This window comes from Mustela putorius, unplaced genomic scaffold (genome assembly GCF_011764305.1).
Source record: "Mustela putorius furo isolate JIRA1106 unplaced genomic scaffold, ASM1176430v1.1 tig00003909_pilon_pilon_pilon, whole genome shotgun sequence".
In the NCBI taxonomy this organism is placed as follows: domain Eukaryota; kingdom Metazoa; phylum Chordata; class Mammalia; order Carnivora; family Mustelidae; genus Mustela; species Mustela putorius.
This window is the reverse complement of record NW_025422057.1, coordinates 27,381,796-27,406,890: the sequence shown is the minus strand read 5'-3', so window position 1 is coordinate 27,406,890 and position 25,095 is coordinate 27,381,796. Positions and strand designations below refer to the sequence as shown.

The 25,095-nt window shown below is 54.5% G+C and overlaps 3 protein-coding genes across 5 annotated transcripts; 2 read left to right on the top strand and 1 right to left on the bottom strand.

The window, feature by feature from the left end:
• Positions 1 to 2,673: 2,673 nt before the first annotated feature.
• SEMA4G (semaphorin 4G) lies at positions 2,674 to 16,575 on the top strand. Of its 2 annotated transcripts, none has more exons than XM_013054625.2 (16): positions 2,674 to 2,802; positions 5,761 to 6,235; positions 6,344 to 6,492; positions 6,775 to 6,837; positions 9,919 to 10,017; positions 10,156 to 10,249; positions 10,393 to 10,506; positions 10,693 to 10,862; positions 10,946 to 11,115; positions 11,416 to 11,560; positions 11,694 to 11,916; positions 12,313 to 12,428; positions 12,564 to 12,727; positions 12,869 to 12,930; positions 14,302 to 15,358; positions 15,478 to 16,575. In XM_013054625.2, the coding sequence occupies exons 2-15, from the start codon at positions 6,112 to 6,114 to the stop codon at positions 15,129 to 15,131; spliced, it is 2,523 nt and encodes an 840-aa protein (XP_012910079.1). In that variant the 5' UTR covers positions 2,674 to 2,802; positions 5,761 to 6,111; the 3' UTR covers positions 15,132 to 15,358; positions 15,478 to 16,575. The 2 variants fall into 2 exon arrangements, with proteins under 2 accessions (XP_012910079.1, XP_012910078.1); XM_013054624.2 differs by having other exon boundaries at positions 15,474 to 16,575.
• A 614-nt stretch (positions 16,576 to 17,189) lies between these two features.
• On the bottom strand, positions 17,190 to 18,587 carry MRPL43 (mitochondrial ribosomal protein L43). Its single transcript, XM_004749474.3, has 3 exons — positions 18,382 to 18,587; positions 18,186 to 18,292; positions 17,190 to 18,060 (listed from the first exon to the last, which is right to left on the bottom strand). The coding sequence occupies exons 1-3, from the start codon at positions 18,510 to 18,512 to the stop codon at positions 17,819 to 17,821; spliced, it is 480 nt and encodes a 159-aa protein (XP_004749531.1). The 5' UTR covers positions 18,513 to 18,587; the 3' UTR covers positions 17,190 to 17,818.
• Positions 18,588 to 18,609: 22 nt separating this feature from the next.
• On the top strand, positions 18,610 to 23,732 carry TWNK (twinkle mtDNA helicase). Of its 2 annotated transcripts, XM_045068603.1 has the most exons (6): positions 18,611 to 18,766; positions 20,386 to 20,512; positions 20,700 to 20,940; positions 21,094 to 21,201; positions 21,510 to 21,651; positions 22,567 to 23,732. In XM_045068603.1, the coding sequence occupies exons 3-6, from the start codon at positions 20,819 to 20,821 to the stop codon at positions 22,885 to 22,887; spliced, it is 693 nt and encodes a 230-aa protein (XP_044924538.1). In that variant the 5' UTR covers positions 18,611 to 18,766; positions 20,386 to 20,512; positions 20,700 to 20,818; the 3' UTR covers positions 22,888 to 23,732. The 2 variants fall into 2 exon arrangements, with proteins under 2 accessions (XP_004749532.1, XP_044924538.1); XM_004749475.3 differs by having other exon boundaries at positions 18,610 to 20,512.
• The last annotated feature ends 1,363 nt before the right edge of the window (positions 23,733 to 25,095 follow it).

Here is a 25,095-nt window from a genome sequence, read left to right as displayed (position 1 = left end):
ATCCCTGCTATACAGTGAGTAGCTGCTCTGTGCGAAGCCTGGAGCCAAATGCTGGTGTGTAGGTGGCAGAGAACAACAGGCATTTTCTTACAGCGGAGTTGGGGAGAATAGCCTAGCAAAAACAAAACAACATTGTACGGTCTGTGCTTGTGAAGTCATACACCAGAATCTTTTCAGATGGGATCCTCTCCTAGCCACCCTGGGAAGCAGCCAGGGTAGTGACTTGAAGGCTGAGAAAGAACCAGCTCACAGAATGCCCTGCCTGTGTCCCAGGACACAAATTCAGTGGCTAGGTTAGGATTCATTTCTTCCTTTGATTTTGAGTCTCTCCCACTGTCAGTATTCCCATCATTCATATTTTATCAGCTTGATTTGCAGAGAAGAGCATTGTCAGAGAAGCTTTCTACAGAAAGTTCCGTTTAATTGCCATCCCATCCGATCATTAGGTTCTGAGCCTCAAGTGGAGACCGGCAGAGAGAAGTGGATTGTGATGTAAATCTCTATTATCAGGAAGCGCCATGCTGGGATTCCGCATTGTCACACCTTTTGTTCATTTGAAACGTGTGAGGTTCTGAGTCTGCCATCTGGGCACCTTTGAGGAGAAAGGCTTGCCTCACAGGGTATAGGCGCAAGTGGGATGCTCAGCCCGCCACCTGATCACTGCAGCTGCACAGGGACCTGAAGTGGGCACCGTGAGTTCTATGAGAACAAGAGGAGCTGTGTCGTGTAGCCCACTGGGCCCCTGTGGTCCAGTCTCCTGTCTGGTACTGCAGGACTAGCCATCTTCCGGCCCTCCCTCTGCTGTCTCCCACTCCCACCCCCAATCCACTTTCCCACAGGACTACAGACTTCTTTTTCTTAGCCATGTCTTTCCTGGACTTCCCAGCTTGGACTTCCTTTCTCTATTGGGATTTTCTTCTATGGTCCCTCCCAAACTATCCCTTCTGTTTCCCACTAGCAACCTTCCAATCCCATCACATTAAATTCCCTTTTCTCTTTCATACCCCTTTCTGCCTTCTCCTCCAGTACACATCTGTGCACGAACTTGCACACTTAGGCCTTTGATAATTCCCCTTCGGGTGTACCCCATTTCCCTCTTCTCAGGCTTTTCCAGAACTGATTATATCCTCTCTGTAAACAAGAAAGAATTTCAAGGCCAGCCACTTAACCTCTTAGAGCCTGTTTTCTCATCTATAAAATGGAGCTATGAATCTCTCAGGATAGAAAGAGGGTACAGTTTTTAAAATGAAGCTGGCTAGTCTAACAGTGTGTGTATACTTTAACATAAGCATTTCTTCCCAGCTACCTCCCCCTCCACATACACACATCCTATTTGCAGAGCGCTGGGGGAGGCGGAAGTGTAGCGTGGGCCCTGCTGTCTAGCGATCTGCAGTCACACACGGCAGCCCAAACTACGAGACTGACTGATGAAGTGCCAAACTGAGCTGTGGGGAATTCAGGAAAGAGCGATGGCATGTCTTTCCCAGAGTCCTTTTAGTTCAATAATGACAGAGCCATTTGAATCTTGTTCACCCTCCTTCAGGCCAGCGTGTATCTGCCTGTTCTCCTAACCAATTCTGCTTCTCCAGAGCTCTGACTCCCAGGCACATGCAAGAGTCGGTTATCTGTGTCCCTGTGGCCTTCCTCATTTTAGTCCTGGTCTTGGGCCTATTACAATACTGGCACGGATGAGGGAAGGGGGAGGATCAGGCCAGGTCATAGCTACAGCCCTGGTTTGATTTAGACCCTAGAGGGTTTGACAGCCCATGAGGCAAAGGTGTATAGTCTGAGTTGCTGGCAACCTGCAGCACAAAGTTTGCATGGAAGGACCATCCGGGATCTCCCCTGGTTGGGGAGTCGATTCTGAGGGGGGCTTTCTAGTTTCCTTATAGGTGAGGTGATTGAGCCAGAGGGACAGGATATCTGATTGCCTATGAGGAGAGCTCACTGGAAGACCTGGAGTAAAAATGATGTTGAACATGAGCTGGAAGGAAAGGCAGTTATCTGAGTGACCCAGTCCCTGAGAGGTAAACCCCAGTTATTGTAAGGTTTGGTTGAGTGGACAAGCGCAAACTGCTGTGGCTTACTTATCGGGAAAAACAGCATTGTCTCTGTGAACTTCTGGGCAGGCTGTTACTTCATCCCTCCAAGCCCGACCTACTCAGACTTCAAGCTGAAGGACTAAGCAGCTGGAGGCTCTTGAGCTGGGAATCCAGATCCCGTTCTGTGTTCAGAGCTTCCCCTATGCTCGGCCGTACCTACTGTGGCCCACTGCACCCTAGGCAGAGAGCAGAAGAGGGTGGCAGGAGCGCAAGAAGTGAGGTCCAGATTAGAGGACAGGTCAGAGGGCCTTCGGAAAGTTAAGCCCCCAGAGGAGAGGTTTCTAAGTCCCCAGCACTAGGTAAGTCAGAAGGGTCCTAGGGACAGAGGAGAGGGAAGGTGGGCTTTAAGCCCATCGAGAGTGCATGGGATGATAAAGTCACCACTAGGGGGCAATACGGGGGCCACGGCCCTAGGGGGCGGAGGACGCCAGATGCCCGGAGGCCGTAGGAGTCTCGGCCTCAAACCTTCTCTATTGTGTAAGGTGGGGGGCGCTAAAGAAGAGAGCGGCGCCCTTCCCTGCACCCCACCCAGTCGGCCCCGCCTCCCTGACCCCGCCTTCTAGCCCCCGCCCCACCCCCGGCTCCGCCTCCACCACCCCCCGCCCCGCCTCCGGCCGCGGCCCCTTCCTCCCGCAGCTGGTGCTGTGGGGCCGCCGAGCAGCGCATCGCCGTCTCTATGGCCCGGGATCCGAGCGCAAAGGTGAGAGGCAGGGAGTGCGGGCGGCAGCGGCGGGGCCTGGGGCGGGCGGGTGGAGGGCAGGAGGCCTTCCCCATGTCCATTCCACCCTCCAGGCTGGGCCAGGCCTTTCTCGCCGGCAAGTCTCCCGGTCACGCATAAAGGCTCTAGAGGGGCGCGGGCCAGGCCTCGGGCCGTGCTGGAAGCAGACCCGCCACCGCGGAGTCGGGGACCGGCGCGGGGCGGGGACCCGCGTGGCGAACAGTGTTCCCTGGGATCTGGGTCATGTCTCCTGGCGTCCAGCAGGATCGAAGGAGAGCTTGTCCTCGAGCTGCAGCTAGAGACTGAGATCAGATCTGAGGAGAGGGAAGACCCGCGGACCGTGCAGGGTGATGGAAGGAGAGGGTAGCGGGGGAGGGGCTCTCAGGCCAGAAGAGATGGCCATCCTACTGGGCAGAGGGGGATGCCGCCTACACTAAGCAGGTGGACATCTGGGATGAAGGTCGAGAGCCTGCTGATCCAACATCGATCCTGTTTTGCGGGGAGGAGGTTCTCCCCTCCTCAATTTCTTCAGCCCTAGGATCTAATATTCGGAAGGTGACCAGAGTTCAGGGGACTGGCCCTGGGGAGAAACCCAAACTGTTGTACTGGGGGTGGAGTGTGGGGTGTGGACTGGAGACCTTGAAGCCTTGTGGCCACTGGGGGAGGGAGGGCAGCAGCTCCGCCCCCTCGCTTAGCCCCGCCCTCCCTCCCAACAGGTTAAATAAATGGGGGCTGGGAGGCCCTGCCCAGCTCCCACATTTCCAACAGCGGTCTATACGTCGGAGTAGAGCAGCGCTAAGTTACACCATCCACTCCACCTTTCCTTTGCTAAAGCTAGGGGCCTCCCTCCACCTGGGTTAGGTACCCCTCCCCTCCTTTGCAGAGAGGCCCATCCCATCTGAGCATCGGAGGTCAGATGCCTCCCCACATCACTACACACACACTTGGAATCCGGCCTTAAAATTGGAACTTTCGGGAAGGGAGGGAGGCTCTGCACCTCAGTGGGCACCGATAGCCTCCAAGCCTGCAGTGAGAACTGGACCCCTCTTTGTACATATGCTTGTCTCTGCATATATGTAATTGTGTGTTTAAGTACTGTTTAAGTACTGTTCATGTGAACATGAACATGCCTGATCCACTGTATTGGTGGGTTTATGTGCATGTCCATACACAAATGTGTGTATGTGCTGGATCTTTCTGTGAATAGGTGTACAATCCTTCAGATGCACGTGTGTGGGTTTATAACCTTCCTTGTCAATCTCTGAGGCTGTGTGACCTGCTGAATGAGTGGATGTGAATACAACCTTATTTGTCAATGTGTGTGAACACATCTGGCAGGCTTTTACATGAACATATGCATGGACAAACCTCCCTGTGAATGTACATTTGCATGACTCTCCTGTGAGTACACGTGTTCACAGCCCTGTGAACATGTGTGTATGTCTGTGAACATGTGTGTATGTGCACCTATTGCGTGCGTGTTACACCTCTCTGGATTATGTTTGACTTTTGCTGTGAGCCACACTCAGAGTGGTTCCTCTGACCTGGGGTCACTGGGGGAGGGAGTGTTCCTCCTGCCCAATCCTAGGGCTGATAACTCTTAGCCATAGGGCTCTCCGCTGCCCCCCCACCTCCACCCGCTGCTTCCGCACTAAGCAAATAGGAGGCCCCAAAGATAAACAGGTGCGCCTCCACAGTGAGAGGTGGGGCATGGGCAGTTTGCCTGTGACTTCCTGCTGCTCAACCCCCAAACCAAGAGCTGATGCCCTTTCTGTGGTCCAAGGACCCTCTTCTCTCCACTTATACTACATTCTACCCCCTGGGCTCTGACCTCTACAGTGCTGACCTTTACCTCTTAAATAAATGCTCCAAATTTCTGTTCTCCCTCTGGCCAGTTCCTGGTCCTTCCCCTCTCTTCAAGGCCACATAGTTAATATTTGACCTGGAAAGGAGGGGAGAGGCCAGTGGCCCTGTGGCCCTGTCTGTGGGTGTCTGATGAGACTGGGTGGGTCAGGCTTGCTTTACACCGGCCTCATCAAAGAAGTTTTCAAGAGCCAGCTCAGAGGTCAGGCCTATTACAGAGGTCACAGAAGGCCTGCCACCTACTTCTACCCCATCCCCAGCTGGTTGGCTTGAGGGTCCAGGCGTGGGAATAGTCTCCAAGCTGTGCCAGGAGAGGTGGCCAAGAACTCATGGGTCTTATCATTCACTTTTTCCATGTTGCTTATGTCTCAAATGGTCTTGCACACTAGAGCCTCTGGCACAGACTTTACACCTGTGCAGCCCCAGGGCCCAGAGACCAACACACACACCCCCACACCCGCCGCCATGTCTACGGTGCCTGTTTGCAGGCAGGGGCACGTGTGGATGCCTGGCCAGCGGGTGCAGTATGGACTCACATGGGCAGAGTAGAGATGTGCACCCTCTCGGAGAGGAATGCTGAGGAGGAGAAACGTCTAATTAAAGAGAAATTCCAGAGGGAGCGCTCAGGCCAGGGAAAAGAAAAAACAAAGGGAAAACGGGACAAAATAAACAAAGGCCCATTAAATGTCTCTGCCCAAGCCTTCTGGCATAAGGCACCCCCGCAGGCAGCCAGGGCAACTGCTGCCCCAAGTTGGGACTCCTTGTTGCTAAGAGAAAGCGTACTCCCTGAAAATGGAGCTCCAGTCGAGATGGAGGCCTAGCTTAGCTTCTGACTTGGTCAGAGGAGGGCCATGACTTTGGGTTTGGGCTGGGAGGAATCTAGGGTCTTGTAAGGAGGGCAAGTTCCACCCAATTTTGCATCAGAGCAGAGAGGTAGATAGAGTGACAGTGAGGTGATCCTGACGTGGGATTCTGGGGGCCTTCGTCCACAGGTGCCCCCTGAACTCTGGGGATGATGCCATCTACCTTCTACCCACATACAGATCAAAGAGCTTTTTTTCCTGTTTTTTTCTTTAGAAAACGGACCTCAGAGAACCAGGACTAGTCCTTCTGTTGGGGCAGGGTGATCCCATCAGTGACCTGCAACCCCTCTATGACCCTACAACAACTCCCTCCCACCATGGAGTTTGTATTTGATGCAGAAAGGCAGTGTGTGATCCATCCCTCCCTCTGACCTCTAATCTGGGATTCCATGGCCACACAACCCTGTGATTCCATGTCCCCTCGATTCCAGGACCCTCCCTGGCCCCATGACCCCTGACCTTCCAAGTGACCTCTGTGGACCTTGACCCCTGTGACTGTTCTTCCCCTGTGGCTCTGGCCCTGGCTCCCCTGGGGGTTCTTACCAGTGTGGGCCTCCCCAGGAAAATGTGGGGGAGGCTCTGGGCCCTCTTCCTGAGCTTCCTCACAGCAACGGCCGTCCCTGGACCCTCATTGCGGAGACCATCCAGAGAACTAGATGCCACCCCGCGGATGACCATCCCCTATGAAGGTTAGACACCCCCCCCTCCGCCACTGCAACTTTGAAAGGCAGCAGGAGCCACGTCTGGGAGTAGAGAGGCAGCCCCAGAGCTGGGCTCACTACTCCCACTCTCCCCAGAGCTCTCTAGGACCCGGCACTTCAAGGGTCAAGCCCAGAACTACTCAACACTGCTGCTGGAGGAGTCCTCCGCAAGACTGCTGGTTGGAGCCCGAGGTGCCCTGTTCTCTCTCAATGCCCGTGACATAGGAGATGGGGCGCACAAAGAGGTTAGCCCCTAGAACCTGGAGCACCCAGAAGGTCTCCAACTTTATCCAGCTCCCTGGGACCTCAATTTCCTGGACGCCCTGCGAGCCTTCCATAGCCCTCTGGTCAGACAGCACTGCCCTTCCCAAGCCAGGTCTCCTTTACCATCCAGGGTCACTCCTGAAACTTACTGTACCCCAGTTTCCCCTGTTCCCTAGAGTCCTGTCACCTGGTCCCACAGATAATGGTGAAAGACAAGGGTACTGGGGTCAGCACATCAGCCCATTCCCTTTCCCTGTCTCCAGATCCGCTGGGAGGCCTCCCCAGAGATGCAAAGCAAATGCCATCAGAAAGGGAAAAACAACCAGGTATGTGGTCTGCCCTGTCCCCAGTTCCTTCCTCCTCTTCATCTGGTCAGGGCTGGTAGGGACGCAAATGGAGAGGTACGGATCAGCCAGTCAGTCTCAACAACCACAACAAGCACAAGAGTGTAGCCGGAGCAGCAGGCCCTAGGTGCAGCACTTACAGTCCAAACATCTGGTGACCTACCGGCTTGGCCTGTAGTGGCATCTTAATCTCTCCTGGGCTCCTGAATAATAATCAGGAGAGCAATAGTAACCTCTAGTAAATGCTGACTTAGCTGTTGGATCTCCTAATTCCAACATAACCTTATAAAATCGTTTTATCTTCCATTTGTCAGATGTAAAAAGCGAGGTTTGGTGAGAGAATTGGTCAAATACCCAGGATCCCGTGGAGGGGGGCAGTGAATTGCCAGTGCTTTCCCGATAAAGAACAGGGTGTCTGCAGGGGCACCATGTAGGCCTGTGGAACAGATGCATCTGGAGAGCTTTTTAAGAATACACATTCCCAGGGGCCCTGGCTAGGGTCATGAGTTCAAGCACCATGCTGGGCATTGAGATTACTTAAAAAAAGAAAAAAGAATAAACACATTCCCTGGCCCAAGGATTCTAATTCAGTAGGTCTAGGGTGATGTTGGGATTAGCTGTGTTTAAAGAGGCACCTCTAGGGACCCCCGGGTGGCTCAGTCCTTTGAGGTCTGACTCTTGGTTTCAGCTCAGGTCATGATCTCAGGGTCTTGAGACGAAGCCCCGAAGCCCCGCATCGAGCTCCCCGCTCACCTCCGGCCCCTCTGGTTCCTGGGGCTGGCGCTCAGCGGGGAGTCTGCTTCCTCTCTCCCTCTCCCTCTGCCCCTCTACCTGCTCTGCCCATCCACCCACTTGTGCTCTCTCTCTCTAAAATAAAATAAATCTTTAAAGAGGCACCTCTAAGAGACTCCATCAAAGATGCCTGCTGGTCCAGCATGTAGTGTGGGTAGAAAGTGGGGCTGGTGAGGCAAGAGGAGCCCAGGTCACGGAGCACTGTAAGTGCCCAGCTGGGGGATGGGTTTTATTCTGTGACAATGGACACTCTTACCATCTGGCCCTTGACAGACTCTCAAACTTTAGTGTGCGCATGAAGCCCCTGGGTATGTTATAAATGCAGATGCTAGCTCAGTAAGCCTGGGGAAGGGCCCAAGATTCAGCAATTCTAACAAGCTTGCAGAGGAAACAGACGCTGCTGGTCCCCAAGCCCCACTTCAGGTAGCAAGGCTTTAGGAGAACATTTCCCAAGGCATGTTCTGAGGAACACTACTTTTATTTTTTTTTTAAAGATTTTATTTATTTGTTTGATAGAGAGAGACACAGTGAGAAAGGGAACACAGCAGGGGGAGTGGGAGAGGGAGAAGCAGGCTTCCCGTTGAGCAGGGAACCCAATGCGGGGCTCGATTCCAGGACCCTGGGAAAATGACCTGAGCCGAAGGCAGACACTTAATGATTGAGGCCCCCCGGGCACCCCTGAGGAACATTAATTTTTAAAAGAAGGGTTTAATGGTCACATGAGTTTGGGAAGGGCTGTATGCTCAATCCCACAATGCACAGCAATATCCTTAAGGCTCTGAAAAGTCCCCTGATATGGCAAGTTTTCACCATGGTTTCTAACTTATTTGACCACAGAATTCCTCCCTCACCCCCACCTCTTTGTTATGTAAACATCTTGGGGAAGCACTCCTCCAAGAATATTAATCCAGCCCCAAGCACTAGATGAATTAAACTAGAGTGAATCTGGAAGCAGGAAAGGCAATGGGGCTTGGGGGTATCCCTCCTTCCTCTGAAGGAGGCTGAGCAGGCTAGTGGAGAGGAGAGAGAGATACACCGAGGGAGGGACTGGGATGAGACAAAGAGGTCTGCTGGGATTCAAACCCTGGGTACCGGCAGGAGGAGGGATCATTGACAAGGCAAAGAAGTCAAGAGGTCCTCAGCTTAAGGCGTTTAATGGGCAGAGAAGAGCAGTGTGCCTGGAGGGAGTGAGGAAGGGGCAGAGGTGGTGGGACCCTTGGTTCAGGACTCTGCTGAGCCACCAGAGTTTTTTTTTAAATAGAGCAGTGACATGATTTGGTTTACATTTTAAAATGTGCCTTGGAAAGTGGGTTGCCGGAGGGTGCTGACGGGTAGACTATCTCTGGAAGACTACGGCAGACGGTGGTAACAGCAGTCCCCTTTGAAGGCAACAGGGATAAAAGGAGATGCTCTGTTTACAACATAGCCCTTTGTATCTTTTGAATTTTACACTGCATGCATGTATTCCTCATTCACTGAATAAATAAGTCGCTTTCACAGAGCAGCGGACGCTTGGGAGAACAATCAGGCAGTCTCTCTCTTTGTCCAGGGAAGAGGCAGCGGTGACATGGACTGGGGTGGTGGAGGTGGAGGGGAAGGGGACCACGTCAGGAGACATGACAGAATCGTGGAGGAGAACTGAACGTGGGGGTGAAGGAGTGGGAGGCAGCAAGGCTGACTCTTGGTGTCTGGACTGAGACATAGGTTGGATGATGAAGTGAGGTGGGAAAAACTGGATGAACAGGTTTAGGAGGGAAGATGCGGGTTAGGGAGGAGGGAATGAGCTTGGTTTGGGACCTGGTGAGTTTGATGTGTCTGTGGGCTATCAGGTGGAGAGAGGGCCAGAGCCTGGAGACAGATTTTTGTAGTGTCACCCCAAAGAACGTCGGGGGGGTGGGGGGACTCCAGGACAGAGGGACAGTGCTGAGAAGGAGATGTGAGAGAAACATCTCAGGGTGGCGGGAGTCCTGGGGGCCCCAGAGCTGGGCGTGCAGGGGACTTCAGGCAATGCAAGCGAAGCTTGCAGAGTGTTTCAGGTCATCCTAACAGTGAGACAGAAGCCGAGAAGAGGGGTCATGTCACTAGGAAGCCAAAAGACAGTGAGTTCAAGGAAAGTTCTGTGTCTGGGGCAGTGAGCAGGCCCACTGGAATCTCAGAAGGAGCCATGTCCCATGCGCGGGGGCAAGAGCTGGATGACAAAGCTGGATTGATTCATGGAAAAGGCCTCTAAGCAGGCTGGGGGCTCACAGCCCTCCCCCACCCACCCCACAGACAGAGTGCTTCAACCACGTGCGATTCCTTCAGCGGCTCAACGCCACCCACTTCTACGCATGTGGGACTCATGCCTTCCAGCCCCTCTGCGCCGCCATTGTGAGTATGGCTGCCCCCGCCCTGACTGCTGGTCCCAGGCCCCCGGGCTCTGGTCCATGGCCCCAGACTGGTCTGACCTTGGGCCACAGCCCCTGCCTGTCCTCGAGACCACTGACTTCTGGCACCATCTTCCCGCAGGATGCTGAAGCCTTCACCTTGCCAGCAAGCTTCGAGGAGGGGAAGGAGAAGTGTCCTTACGACCCAGCCCGTGGCTTCACAGGCCTCATCATTGGTGAGCGTGCACTCCCCCCACGCCCTGTCCCACCAGCATACGGTTTGTGGGACATGGATCTCCTTGCAAGGACTCACCACCCACGTAGGTTATGTGCCTTGTGGTATGTGGTGTGTCTCACGCTCGGCCCGTCTCTGCTCCAGATGGAGGCCTCTACACAGCCACGCGGTATGAATTCCGGAGCGTTCCTGACATCCGCCGGAGCCGGCACCCGCACGCCCTGAGGACAGAGGAGGCGCCCATGCAGTGGCTCAACGGTCAGGGGGATGAGGCGCAGGGTGATGGGGGGCGGGGAACTTCATCTTCACTCCCTGCGGCACTGGGCCATCCCCTCCTAAAATTCCCGGCTGCACCTGTCTATTCCTATGCGGTGCTGAGTGAGGGCCGTAGTGGAGGGGATCCCCAGCCTGTCTCAGAGGCCACTTGAACTGCCTGACCCACAGATGCTGAGTTTGTGTTCTCTGTCCTGGTGCGGGAGAGTGAGGCCAGCGCCGTGGGGGACGATGACAAGGTTTACTACTTCTTCACGGAGCGTGCCACTGATGAGGGCCCCAGCAGCTTTGCTCAGAGCCGCAACAGCCACCGTGTGGCCCGCGTGGCCCGTGTGTGCAAGGTGAGTAGGACCAGGTTCAGGGCAAGAGTGTAGGAGCTGAACCTCTGACCCTGACCCCTGACCCTGTGCCCCTACCTCCTCAGGGAGACCTAGGAGGAAAGAAGATCTTGCAGAAGAAGTGGACCTCCTTCCTTAAGGCGCGTCTCGTCTGCCACATTCCACAGTATGAGCTGCTCCGTGCTGTCTGCAGCCTGGACGCCAACGCCTCAGCCCGCACACACTTCTACGCGGCCTTCACGCTGACCACCCAGTGGTCAGTGCAGGGACAGTGGGGAGAGGAGGAACTGGGGACAGTGTGGGGGCTGGGGCAGAGGTCAGTGAGGGTACACTAGGATCCCTTGTGGGGAGGCTGGCAGCAGAGAGAGGATTTCAGGTACACCCAGCTAGCCTGGGGCCAGAGGCCACAGTGGCCTCCTCACCCTTAGGGGAAGCCCTGAGGCCTAGAGCTGGGGTCAGCCAGGGTAACAGCAGGCTCCAAGCTAGGCAGGGGGCGGGGGCAGGGGACAGGCTCCACTCCATGTGGCTCAGCCCCTTCCCCTGTGTCCCTTCCTAGGAAGACCCTAGAGGCCTCAGCCATCTGCCGCTACGACCTGGCCGAGGTGCAGGCTGTCTTCGCAGGTCCCTACATGGAGTACCAGGATGGTGCCCGGCGCTGGGGCCGCTATGAGGGTGGGGTGCCGGAGCCTCGGCCTGGCTCAGTGAGTGCCCAAGTCTGGGGTCCGCCCTGGGTAGACAGAACCCCTGGGAGGGGCAGAAGGATCTAGCCTTGGGGGTGGCGAGGGATGGGCAGGCAATAGATTCCTGAGCTCGCCACCTCTGCCCCTGCCCCAGTGCATCACAGATTCACTGCGCACGCGTGGCTACAACTCATCCCAGGATTTGCCGTCCCTGGTCCTGGACTTTGTGAAGTTGCACCCACTGATGGCCCGGCCCGTGGTGCCCACACGCGGACGGCCCCTGCTGCTCAAGCGAAACGTGCGCTACACGCACCTCACAGGGACGCCTGTCTCCACGCCCGCCGGGCCCACCTATGACCTGCTCTTTCTGGGCACAGGTACTTCTGAGCCCTGCTCTGAGCCCTTAGGTAACCGAGTCCTTGACCCTTGTTGACTGCTAATGCCCTGGATGACTTTTGATCACAAGTCCCTGGTGACCATTGATATTGATTCTTCAGTGAACACTCACTGCTGGCCCCCAGTGACCACTGGCTCTGGGTGACTGCTGACTCCTGTCACCAAACACCATGATATTGGACCCTGATCCCTAATGCTTGTGAACCCAGTAATTTCTGCCATGACTAGCCCAGAATTCCCAGTGTCCTGAGGAACTTCTCCTGGCTGAATCCTTGTCCCTGATCTCATGACTCCGGAGCCGCTCCCATCAGGCTATTGCATGGGACCAGAACCAGATTCCATCGCTGGGTTCTGACTCTCTGTCCTCTCCATACCAGCTGATGGCTGGATCCACAAGGCTGTGGTGCTGGGCTCTGGGATGCACATTATTGAAGAGACGCAAGTGTTCAAGGAACCCCAGTCCGTGGAAAATCTGGTCATCTCTCCAGTGCAGGTAGCTTCTGATTCATGATCGTCAATGTGGCCTTGCCAGAGTAGGGGGAGGGAGTGGGTGGCTGGGCAGTGGCCGTGTGTATCTGTAGGTGGGAGCTGGGGGTGTTACCAACCAGCTTTCCTCTCTGGCTCCCAGCATAGCCTCTATGTGGGGGCCCCTAGTGGAGTCATTCAGCTACCACTGTCTAGCTGCTCCCGCTACCACTCCTGCTACGACTGCATCCTGGCCCGGGACCCCTACTGTGGCTGGGACCCCGGCACCCATGCCTGCATCGTATTCAGCAGGTCCCAGAGTAGCAGGTGAGTGGTGGCAGGGGGGTCAGGATCCCAGGGGAGGAGGAAGGCCTGCTGACTGTAGAAGACATGGGGGCAGTTGGTGACAGCCTTAGGGACCCTGCCACTGGGGAAAACTAAGCTCACTTCCCCTGGTTCTGCCTCCAGGACGACACTGATACAGGACATGGAGAGAGGCAACCGAGGCTGCGAAGGCCACAGGGACTCGGGTAAGTGACCTTCATGGATGTGAGTAGGCCTGGCTGCACAGACTGTCATTTACCTGTGCATGTGTGTCTCTGGACGGCCATGTCTGTGGGCTTTTGGCAAGGATGTCCTAGCAGAGTCTGGCACAGAGTTAAGTGCTTCACAGACAGTTGTTGCCCAAAGGAGTCATAAATGAGGAGACAGGCTCAAGATGGAAAATTTTTGTCACTTCTGGAACTTCTAGGCATGTGGGGGGGGGCAGGCAATTAAATGGCCACACAAATAATTGTTTTCGTTGGTTTTTATTAGAAAAGGAATATTTACAACTATGACAAGGGTTTGAAGGATAATGGGTACTTCCCTGAGGAAAATCCCTGGGCTGCTCCCTGAAGAGCAAATGTTAATAGGCACAGCTAACATGTACTAAGTACTTCCTGGTGGCAGGCGCTGACTGAATACACACACACACACACCATGTCACTTTCTCTCACAGCAGTCAGGGGACAGGTGCCATGATCCCCATCCCTGTGAGGGGCAGGGAGAGTAAGTAAACCACCCAGAGTTAATAAGCTAGGAAGTAACAGGGTCAGAATTCAAACCTGACCCCAAGCAGCCTGACTGGAGTTTGTGCTTTTCATCACTGCTGTGCTCTTTCCTGCAAGAAAACCAGTGGAGGGCAAGGAGAGGGGGTGACAACCCAGCAGAAGGAACAGCAGGCAGATGGGCTTGGTGTGTTTGAGAAAGGGCTGGAGAAGTGGGCAGGGACCAAGGTGAGGCAGGGGGGTGGCATAGTTGGTATGGTGTTTTTACAAGGTCACCCCACTGCTGCATGGAGAATGGATTAGATGGCGGCCAGAGGGGACCAGCTTCCCCAGTTGGGGAAGAAGAGAAGTGAACAGGTCTGAGATGGGTTCTGGAAGCAGAGTCTTGGTGAGATTAGATATAAAAGCGAAGGGGAGAGAGAGGCAAAGGAAACTTCCAGGTTTCTTTCTGACTTAAGCAATTGAGTAGCTAGTGGCGCCATTCACTGCGATGACAATTCAAGGAAAAGACCTGGTATAGTCTGGGAGGGAGGCTTTGGCCTTAGTTCATGTGCCATGCCCCAGAGGCCTCACACCAAGAAGCCCTGCAGGCGGAAGATGTCCGAGTCTGACAGTCAGGAGAGAACTCCGGTGGAGGTTGAGATTACGAATCACTGGCGGATAGCAGGAATTGAAACCACTGCGAAGAGCCAGTGCAAACCTTGGGAACCTTACATGAGAACATGAGTGCAGGAGACCGTTGTCAGTTGTCACTGTGGTTCCAGATCCTGTGCTTGCTGCTGGGGACGCAAACAGTGAACCATCTGGCCTGCCATCTCCATTGACCACTCCTGTCTCTCACCCCCCCTCCAGGGCCACCACCACCCCTGAAAACTCGCTCTGTACTCCGAGGGGATGATGTCCTCCTGCCCTGTGACCAGCCATCCAACCTGGCCCGGGCCTTGTGGCTGCTTAATGGGAGCACGGGCCTGAGTGACGGGCAGCACGGCTACCGTGTGGGTGTGGATGGGCTACTGGTGACAGACATACAGCCTGAGCACAGTGGCAACTATGGTTGCTATGCCGAGGAGAACGGCCTCCGCACCCTGCTGGCCTCCTACAGCCTCACCGTCCGGCCAGCCACACCGGCCCCAGCTCCGCAAGCCCCTGCCATGCCCGGGGCGCAGCTGGCACCTGACGTGAGGCTGCTCTACGTGCTGGCCATCGCTGCACTTGGCGGCCTCTGCCTCCTTCTAGCTTCCTCCCTCCTCTACGTGGCCTGTCTTCAGGGAGGCAGACGAGGGCGGCGAAGGAAATACTCTCTGGGTCGGGCAGGCCGGGCAGGGGGCTCGGCCGTGCAGTTGCAGACCGTTTCAGGCCAGTGTCCTGGAGAGGAAGAGGAGGGCGACGACGGGGAGGGGCCTGGGGGACTGGAAGGTGGCTGCCTCCAGATCATCCCTGGGGAGGGAGCCCCAGCCCCACCGCCTCCACCTCCCCCACCCCCGCCGGCCGAGCTGACCAACGGGCTGGTGGCTCTGCCCAGCCGGCTGCGCAGGATGAACGGCAACAGCTACGTGCTCCTGAGGCAGAGCAACAATGGAGTGCCAGCAGGGCCCTGCTCGTTCGCGGAGGAGCTCAGCCGCATCCTGGAGAAGAGGAAGCACATGCAGCTCGTGGAGCACCTGGACGAGAGCTCTGTCTGAGCCCAGCCTCGTAGGACAAATGCTCTTCCAAGCCAGCCTGTCTGCCCCAGGCCGGGCTGCTGTTTCCCCCACACAGCCACTCTGTCGTCACCCCCGCAACTCCAGGCCCTTCTCCCAACTTTTTGATGTCCCTGTAGGGCTAGCAGAGTCAGGCCCAGCCAAAGCCCCCTCCTCAGTCTCCACAGACCCATCTGTGAGCAGCCCAGGCCAACCGGTGCTCCTCAGAGGTGGGTACTCCCTCAGGACGTGGTATTCTGTAGACCCGGTCCCGGTTCCTATTCCCGTAACCCAAGCACTTGGGTTGCCCCATTTCTTTGCTCAAACCCTTCCTCTTTCTCCCAGGCAGGGCTCTGCAGGTCCAGACGACCTCAATGTCACCACCCTCTGCATGGCCCTATGTGCTGGATGGTCCCGAAACCAGACAAGACCTCTGCCAGCCGCCAGAGCCACCTGAGCCCTGCGTACATTCACATGTGCACATGGATGAATGTCCATCAGCTGGGCTGCAGGGCCCCTGCCCCCACCTCCTGGTGCATTCTTGTATTTCACCTCTCCTGGACTTTGGGTACCCTTCCAATTGCCACATCCCATACTATCTAGTCCTCTCCCCTAGTTCCAGCCAGACCCATGTAGTGACCTCTTTGGCAAGAGCTTGGGAACAGGCCAGCCAGGGGAGGTAAGACTGTGTCATTCCCCTCTTCTTCCTTAATGTGTAGCCCTTGTGAGTCAGCACCCCCATCCCCTTGGTCACTCTCAAGAGTGACAGACAGAGCCCCAGGCATGTCCCTTCACACACATGTGCTTACATTTCCACATGCATTTCTGAGCCTCCCTTTGCTGCCTCGGACCTAGCTGTTGGGTTTGGTCCGTGGACATTTCAGAGGGAGAGCCGTCTCCCGTTCAGCTGTCCTCTCAGACATTTCCCTAGGATGGGTGACCAACACTGCAATGAGCCAGCCTCCCTTTGGGGGACCAAGCATTTGCTACCCCTAGACCAGAGCAGGGGGAGGAGATCTGCTGTCTCACCTGGCACATGAAGCCCGTTCTTGGAACTATGCAAAGGGCAGAGGCTGGGAGTTTGGATGCTTGGCTCCCACCCCTGTCCTACCTCACCGGGGCACTTTCAGGGTCCAGGGGCCTCTGAAGTCTCCAGGCCCATACGGGACAATCAAATCCTGACTGAGCTCCCCCATTCCCCTTGGGTGAGGATGACTGTTATTTTTGTAGTTGAGAACGTGGAATCCCCACGGATTTTTACTGCCCTTCACTCAACCTCTCCCACCTCCACCCCACAATGAATGTATTTATTGTAAGAACGGCTATACTTCTTTAGGAATGCCCCCACTCACCACCCAGGTGGGCAGAACAGGCATGTGACAGAGTGGGGAGCCTGGGTTCCGCTCCTCCCCCTCTTGTTGGTCAATAAATGCCCTCTCTCCCCACAGTTCTGTGTGTTCCACTTGGTCTAGGCTGGCTTTCCCTGATCGCCAGGGGGCAGGCTTCTGAGCCTATGGATACACTGCTGCAAGGTTGGCTCTGCTCCCCATAAAACCATTTGCAGAGAAAACTGGGATCCTCAGTCTCCATCTGGCTGCCCTGGGCAGGTACACAGGCCTTCATAGGACTCTTATTACTCTCTGATCATGGTGATAAGGGCCTGACAGACAAAATTACAACTGTTCAAGAATTCATACAAAGGATTGTAGGTTTTTACCTCCTGGCTCTTTTCCTCACCATTCCTCCCCCTTGCTTTAGCTAAGCCTAGAAGATGTTCCCGGTTTGTTTTCTCGCTCATCCACAGGAAGCTTTTCAGTACCTCCCCTCCCCCAACAAGGGACAACATGAATTCCTTTCTGCAGAGGGGCCTGTCTTGGGAAATAGGACCCCGGCAAGCTTGTTACCAGAGATCTGACCTTAGAATCACTCTCCAAGGGTCCAGACTAGATTAACCACATGGCCTTTGATACTAACCATCCTGAAGGGTTATATGTTCTGCTTCTGGCTTTAGGGTAATGAAAAGTGAGGTTATTTTTTAAATCTACACATATTTTGAAGACCTCAAGTGTAAACATGTTTATTAACCTCAGGTTGGTTTTTTTTTTTAATTTAAAGACTGTATTTATTTGACGGGGGGGGGTGAGGGGAGAAGCAGGCTCCCCACTGATCAGAGAGCCCGATGGGGGCCTCGATCCCAGGACTCTGAGATCATGATCTGAGCTGAAGGCAGAGCCCCAACCTACTGAGCCACCCAGGCGCCGTCACCTAAACATTCACACGGGTATAAAGTGGTTATCCTAATGCCATGTTCACAGCAGAGTGTAATTCTTCTCTAGCTCAAAGGTTGCAGATATAAATGGTTGCATAAAAGGTTGCATCTTCAGATGCCAATCTTGAAACCTCATGCTGGGATTTGAGATCACTATTCTCAGACTGGACTTCAGAACAGATCCTGTAATATCCTTGAAGTCAGGTCTCAGGAATGTCAAATAAGGAAGAATTAGGAGACAAAGTCACTGCCCTGCCTCCTGAGCAACGAAAACACAGCTCTTCATCCCAAGCAAAAGCTTTGGCGTCAATTTCCCTTTCGATGGGCTCTATCTGCCTGTGTGGGCTTGGAAAAAGAGGAAGAACCACCCCCACTGGGGTGAGAGTCCAAAGCCTGGGATTGGAGTTGGTGGAGCAACTCTTCATGGCACTTGCACCTGGGCTATGGCAGCGTCTTGAACCTCTCGCGGGCGCAGCCCACCTAGCGTTGTCGGTTTGTTGGTGAAGGGGTGCCACTGACCCTGGATGCTAGGGCTGTCCGTGTGGAAGGGCTTGCGGATACGGATCACATCCAAACCCGACTGGTCCGCCAGCTTCTGCACGAGCGTCGCAATTTCCTCGACGGACTTGCAGTGGATGCTCTCCTCGCGCACTGCCCCGTTAACTGGCGGACGGGAGGGGGTGGGAGGAAGCGGATGGATCAGGGGTCAGATCCGCGAAAGGCGAGCCGGTCCAGCCTCCCCCCCTCCCCCGCACGTTGCCCTCCAGCGTTCTTCCGGCCCCACTCACGGTATTCGGCCACTACTCTGGGCACACAGCACGGCCGCGAGTTCACGTATATTACGACCCCCGGGTTCCGTCGGGCGAAGTCGGCCACCTCCTGTTCCACGAACTCCCTGAGGAAGCCGAGAAGAGTAAGCACAGCGACCGCTGACCCGGGGCGACCTCAGCCCGGAGAGCACCCCGCGCCCTTCGCCCGGCTCACCTGGCGCCGCGAGACGACGCCGCATCGCGGCTGAGGCTAAAGCTGAGACGCTGCAGCTGCTGCACGTAGCGACCCAGCCCGTTGTGGAGGACACTGGCCAAGAAGCGGCTCGGGGTCCCGCGCGCCGTCATGTCCGCAGCGCCCAGGTAACACAGACCAGCCTGGAGGGCAGGAGTGGGGTGGGGGGCGGGACGAACGCGGAAGCTTCCGGTTCCGGGAACACTCGCGCCCCGGAGTTTTGCTTCCGCGGTCACGGCGGGAGGCGCGCCAGTGACCCACGTTGCGGGCTAGGTGGGCGAGAGGATGGTAGTGACGCGCGGTCAGGGTCGCGAGCAGCACAGCTTTGGTCAGTAGAGCCGAGGGAGGACACGGGCGCGGGGTCGAGGTGAGAGCGGGGACTGGCGGGAGCCGCCCGGTGGCGCTGTAGTCGTGGCGAGTCCCCTTTGAGGGCAGAAGCGGCGAGGAGGGCCTCCACTTGGGGGATAGCGCTTTGGAGTCCGGAACGACGCGGGCGGCGGTAGAGATGGAGACGACGAGGAGATCCCCTGGCCGGGCGGGAGTGGTAAAGAGATGATCTAGAGAAAGCACAGCGGTGAGGGGCAGCGTGGAGGGTGGTAGAGGTGAGGCAGTGGGTGTACGGAGCCATAGAGGTAGAGAGCCAGAGAGAGGCACACGGCCGTGAAAGATGGGCACAGATGTGAAGTAGCAATGCAGAGGGGTGAAGAGGATTCAGAGAGATGATTATGAGGGACAAGTTGAGAGAAAGAAACCACCTCGAGTGGGCTCTGTAGAGTGCTGTGCTGAGGATCCCTAGGTCCTGACCTAGTGAAGGCACCCAAACCAGGGAGGAAAGCATTTCAATTAGTAACTTACTCGATTTGACTAAAAATGTGGGTACTTCTTCGAGGTGGGTACCCCCTCCGTATCCTGCTGCCCCTGCGTGGGGAGTGGATGGGTCGGAGAGGCCTGCCCAGAAGCTTGGTCCCAGGCCCTCCTCGGAGAAGGTACAGGAAGGAGGCTCTCCCAGCCTTGGAGGTACCAGTGTTGCCTGTAACTGCAACTGAAATCCGTCAGTATTTGCGAGCACATGGGATCCCCTTCCAGGATGGCCACAGCTGCCTGCGGGCACCAAGCCCCTTTGTGAAGGCCTTGCAGCTCAAGGACCAGACTGGTGCTACTGCTTCCTTCAGCCTTTTCATTGACAAGACCACAGGCCGCTTTCTCTGCATGAGCAGCCTAGCAGAGGGGAGCTGGGAAGACTTCCAGGCCAGCGTGGAGGGGCAAGGGGACGGGGCTAGAGAGGGGGTCCTGCTTGGTGAGGCCCCAGAAGCTGAGGACAGTGAGGAGATCCGGAGGATCTGGGACCGAGCCATACCTCTTTGGGAGCTGCCTGAACCAGAGGAGGCCCAGCTGGCTCGTGTGATGTTTGGCCTTACCAAAGTGACAGATGACACACTCAAGCGTTACAGTGTCCGGTATTTGCGGCCCGCTCGCAGCCTTGTCTTCCCTTGGTTCTCCCCTGGAGGTATGGGATTACGAGGCTTGAAGCTACTAAGTGCTGAAGGCCAGGGAAATGAAGTACATTATAAGGAAACCACCATTCCCCGGCCTGGTATCTACTGCAATCTGTTTGGATTACCACTGATCAGTCGGCGAGATGTTGAGGTGGTACTGACAAGTCGTGAGCTGGACAGCCTGGCCTTGAACCAATCCACAGGACTGCCCACCCTTGCCCTACCCCGAGGAACGGCCTGCTTACCCCCTGCCTTGCTCCCTTACCTCGAACAGTTTCGACGTATTGTGCTCTGGCTGGGAGATGACCTTCGGTCTTGGGAAGCTGCCAAGTTGTTTGCCCGAAAAATGAATCCCAAGCGATGCTCCCTGGTGCGGCCTGGGGACCAGCAGCCCCGTCCCCTTGAGGCCCTGAACCGAGGCTTAAATCTTTCTCGTATTCTGCGTACTGCCCTGCCTGCCTGGCACAAGTCTATTGTGTCTTTCCGGCAGCTTCGGGAAGAGGTGCTAGGAGAACTGTCAAATGTGGAGCAGGCAGCTGGCATACGCTGGAACCGCTTCCCAGACCTCAATCGTCTCTTGAAGGGTCATCGGAAGGGTGAGCTGACAGTCTTCACAGGTGAGCCCTTGGGAAATCACTACTTGGGGTAAGAGGCAAAGGATCAGGTGACAAAAGCACATGGGTTTGGGACATGACAAATGTTAAAGAGGAGGTTTCTCCCAACTTTGAAGCCCTTGCTCCAGGTCTTGGTTTTAAGGGTAGAACTTTCCTCCCTCACCCAGGTCTGTGTTCAACTCCTCTGCAGGGCCAACAGGCAGTGGAAAGACGACATTCATCAGTGAGTATGCCCTGGACTTGTGTACCCAGGGGGTAAACACACTCTGGGGTAGCTTTGAGATCAGCAACGTGAGACTAGCCCGGGTCATGCTGACACAGTTTGCTGTGGGGCGGCTAGAAGAGCAATTGGACAGATACGACGAGTGGGCCGACCGCTTTGAAGACCTGCCTCTCTATTTCATGACTTTCCACGGGCAGCAGAGCATCAGGTAAGATTCTGAGGCCTAGGGTTTTCAAAGAATGGGAGAACAGGAGAACAGATCCCCAACAGAATTTTCAGGAATGCTGGCTTTTCTGCTGGGCTGGTTTACAGAGACTGCTTGTAATTGACTCTTGAATTCTTTGCCTCTTCCTCTCCCCAGGACTGTCATAGACACAATGCAACATGCAGTATACGTCTATGACATTTGTCACGTGGTCATCGACAATCTGCAGTTCATGATGGGGCATGAGCAGCTGTCCACAGACAGGTGACATCCTCTTGTCTCACTGGAAAACCCACTCGAACATGCATGTCTTCTCAGGCAGTTGGCCCCTAGGCACGCACACTGTACTCTTTTGTTACTTGAAATGTGTGTTTGCACACACCACCCCATGTGTATTTCTGTCTTCATAGACGTGTGAGTTGTGGCAGTGGGATGGATGGATAGGGACCTAAGTGTGAGTCCTTGGGTAGAGTGGGGTGGGTGGTTTGCAGGGAGCTGTAAATGAATCAAGAGTATGGATATGTTCTCATCCTCTGTCTGAATATGCCTTTACTTTGTTGGGGTTGGGGCAGGATTGCGGCTCAAGACTACATCGTTGGGGCCTTTCGAAAGTTTGCAACAGACAATAGCTGCCATGTGACACTGGTCATTCATCCCCGGAAGGAAGACGATGATAAGGAACTGCAGACAGCATCAATTTTTGGTTCAGCCAAAGTAAGTGGCCTTTAGAGGAGCCTAAACTTTGGATAGTAGAGGGGACAGGTGTGACCAGGGATGGCCTTCATTCAGCCTTAAATCATCTTGACTGTCCACCTGGAGGAGGCAAGAGACAGCCGCCTCTGGGGCCATGACATGAGAAACACGTGTGCTAGGAATACAAAGGCTGATAATAGTTAGTTGGTTCTTTGCCCTCTTTGCCCTCCAAGAGCTCACATCGTCCAGTGGGGAAAATAGTAAGACAGTGATTATAACTCAGTATGATAAGAGCTACAATAGGCAACACAGGTATTTGGGGAACAACAAGACATCTGAGTCGGCCTGGGACATCTGGGGAGACTTCTTGCCCATTTGGGAAGAGGAGGTGTCAACAGAGGTTGGGTTGAGTTCTGGTAGACAGTAAGTGTTAAATAATTGAATAAATGGGAGAGCCTTGTGGGCAGCAGGACCAGCCCGATCCTGGAACTTCCAGGGATATGCTGAGTGCCTGTTACATGCTAGGGCTGGGCTGGGTACGGGGAGTCCAGGGTGAGGAGCACAAACTATGCCACAATGAAACAAACATGGAGCTAGGGAAGAGAGTGACACAAAAGTGCAAAGATGGTGGTTCTTCCTTTATGGGAATCAGGAATGGTCTCTGATGAAGTGTGACATTTAGACTGAGACCTGAATGACAAGAAGATGGGGTAGAGTGGGGTAGTGAGCTGTGGAGGAGAAGTGTCACAAGCAGAAGGAACAGCATTTACAGAATCCGGGGCAGTGAGATAGTCGAGCAACTGAAAGACTCAAGTGGCTGCATCATCATGGTCAGTAGTTCAGGGAGCTTTGCCATTCTTCCCTGGAGGTTCAGCCTTCCTTTCTTCTTCTCATGTCTTCTCACTGCTGCTTCCTTCTCCTGCCCCCATCCCCCAGGCAAGCCAGGAAGCAGACAACGTTCTGATTCTACAGGACAGGAAGCTGGTCACTGGTCCAGGGAAACGGTATCTGCAGGTGTCCAAGAACCGCTTTGATGGAGACGTAGGTGTCTTCCCACTGGAATTCAACAAGAGCTCTCTTACCTTCTCCATTCCACCAAAGAGCAAGGCTCGGCTCAAGAAGGTCAAGGATGACAATGGGCTAGTGACCAAAAAGCCCTCTTCTGGCAGAAAGGGAGCTGTGCCCCAGAACTCTGAGACTTGCTTGGGTCAGGCCCATCACTCCAACCAGCCAAACCCCTCCAAGCCCTCAAGGTGAAGGCACTGGAGAGCTGGACTCTGAAATGAACCTGACAAGACACAGGCTGAGACATAGACTTTCTTAGTCCTCTGCTTAGGCTACCTCTGTCCTGTGGTCTCAAGCTAGGGACCCCCCCTCAGTCAGAGGGGCCTACCTAGGGCAGAATTCCATACCGGAGAATTCAGTTTAGCAAATATTTGAGAACCTCCTGTGTGCCAAGCTTTGTTCTAGGTCCTGGGAGTACAACAATGACAAGACGGATGAAGTCCCTGCTTCTCTAGACCCTGCAGTCTGGTAAAGGAGACAAGAAAAAAAAATGAATAAAACATAGTTTCAGGTAGCGATATATGCTATGAAGAAAAAACAGTAATGCAGTAATGCTTATAGGCTAGTTTAAGGTCTGAACAGGTATCTCTAAGCAGAGGACATTGAAAATGGGGCCTAAAGAACTAGGATTGAGCCATGTGGACATCTAGAGAGAGAAGGATCCAAGCAGAGGGAAAATTAGACACAGGCCCTGAGGTGGGAATGAGCAAGTTGGTTCAAAGCACTGGGTTCGGGCCCCCTGAACCTGGAAGGGAATAGAGGACTTCTTGCCAAAATTCCAGCCTAGGTTTGGAGCTACAGGATGACATACATTGTGGCCTCTGCGGTCCACTCTGGACCCTGCCAGGAGGTGGTTGGCCCCTGTAATTTCAGGGCCCCAGAGGTGGAAGCTGGCCAGAGAAGAAAGGTGTGAGCCCAGAGTGCCTGCCACCTGGACACTGATACCATGTTATGCTGCCTCAGTCCACTGGAGTGGACACAGTCATAACTTTTTGTAGAGCCTTTTCTAGTTACACTGAAAAAAAATTTTTGCCATAGCCTTTGTTTCTGTGTTTTTTCTTGTTTGTCCACCAGGTGTCTCCCCAGCCTATAACTGGATTTCCTTCTTGCTTTGAATTGAGAATCTTTGAGCTGTGCACCCCCAAGGAAGCAGAGGCATTAAAGGACCTTGACCCACACATCCCTTTATGCCTCTTCTTGGCTTAGGGATGACAGGATGGTGCCTCTTTATCCCTATCTCCCCTGAGGATATCCATGTGATCTGTGGCAGAGGTGTGAGTCACTGGGCCACATGCCTGGGCCCTGCCTGACCAGCTGTCCCTAGGTGATACGAGCCACTCAATGACCTCTCAATGTGGATTCATACTCAGTGGCTTCTTATCTGGCTCTCCGTCCATTTTCCTTGTCCTTGTATGCTCAAATGTTTCTCTTATGTTCGTATGTGTCAAAACTCTTGGGGCTCTTTAAAAATGCAGAACCTAGGGCCTACTCTCCAGTAAGCATGCACAGACGTTTCTAATTTTGGAGGTCTGAGGAAAGGTGCAGGATTCCTCTTTTTTAACAAGTACTGAAGGAGATTGTAAAGTTAGAGACCTTGTCAGAAATAGTTTTAAATGAGGGCACTTTCCCATCTCACTTCCTCTGATACCCTAAAGTCCCATTTTTCCCTTTAGATTTGCATGCAGGGATGGTCAAAATGCAAGATGTTCTGAGGGGACTGGGGAGAAGACTTTTGTAAGGGTGGGCAGAGGTTTCTTGTTCCCTTGAAGCAGGGCTGCCTTATGAAGTCCTCCCAGTCCACCAACGGGGTTGCTTCTGGGGCCCTGTGGAAGGCTCTGGGGTTTTTGGTCTGTTGTGTGTGAGAACTGTGGCTACATCTGTCTCCCAAAACAGACCCTGAAACAAAGCTGCTCTCTGGGGAAGAACCTGCGGTAGGGGGGAGGGGGTAGCTCCTCCAGGGCCTCCCTTCTTGGGGGTCTCTCCCAGACTGGCTGGAGCCAGTCCTCCTAATCCTGCAGTAATCATTCCCAGCCGCTGGCTGGTCTCTGCCTCACCCAGGGTCTGTAACATTGAACGTCAGCCATGTGTTCCAGATGTACACCACCAGGTCATTCCTACCTCTGAGGACTCTGGTTTACTGGGAATGCCTGGTGTGTTCTCTCTCAGGAAATCCTTTAGGGATTTCCATTAGGGGACCTTTTTGAGGTCTCTGTGAATTGGGGATAGAAGAGTAGATACAACTTGCCTGTTTGTCTTGCCCAGCCCTCCTAGCAGACTCCCCACACACAGCACAAACCAGAATGATGGGAGGGGAAGTTAATGCTCCCCCACACCCACCCCCTACGCAAACACATTCCGCTGCACACCTGTCCTAAACTCACATCAAGATTAGCTCAAAGT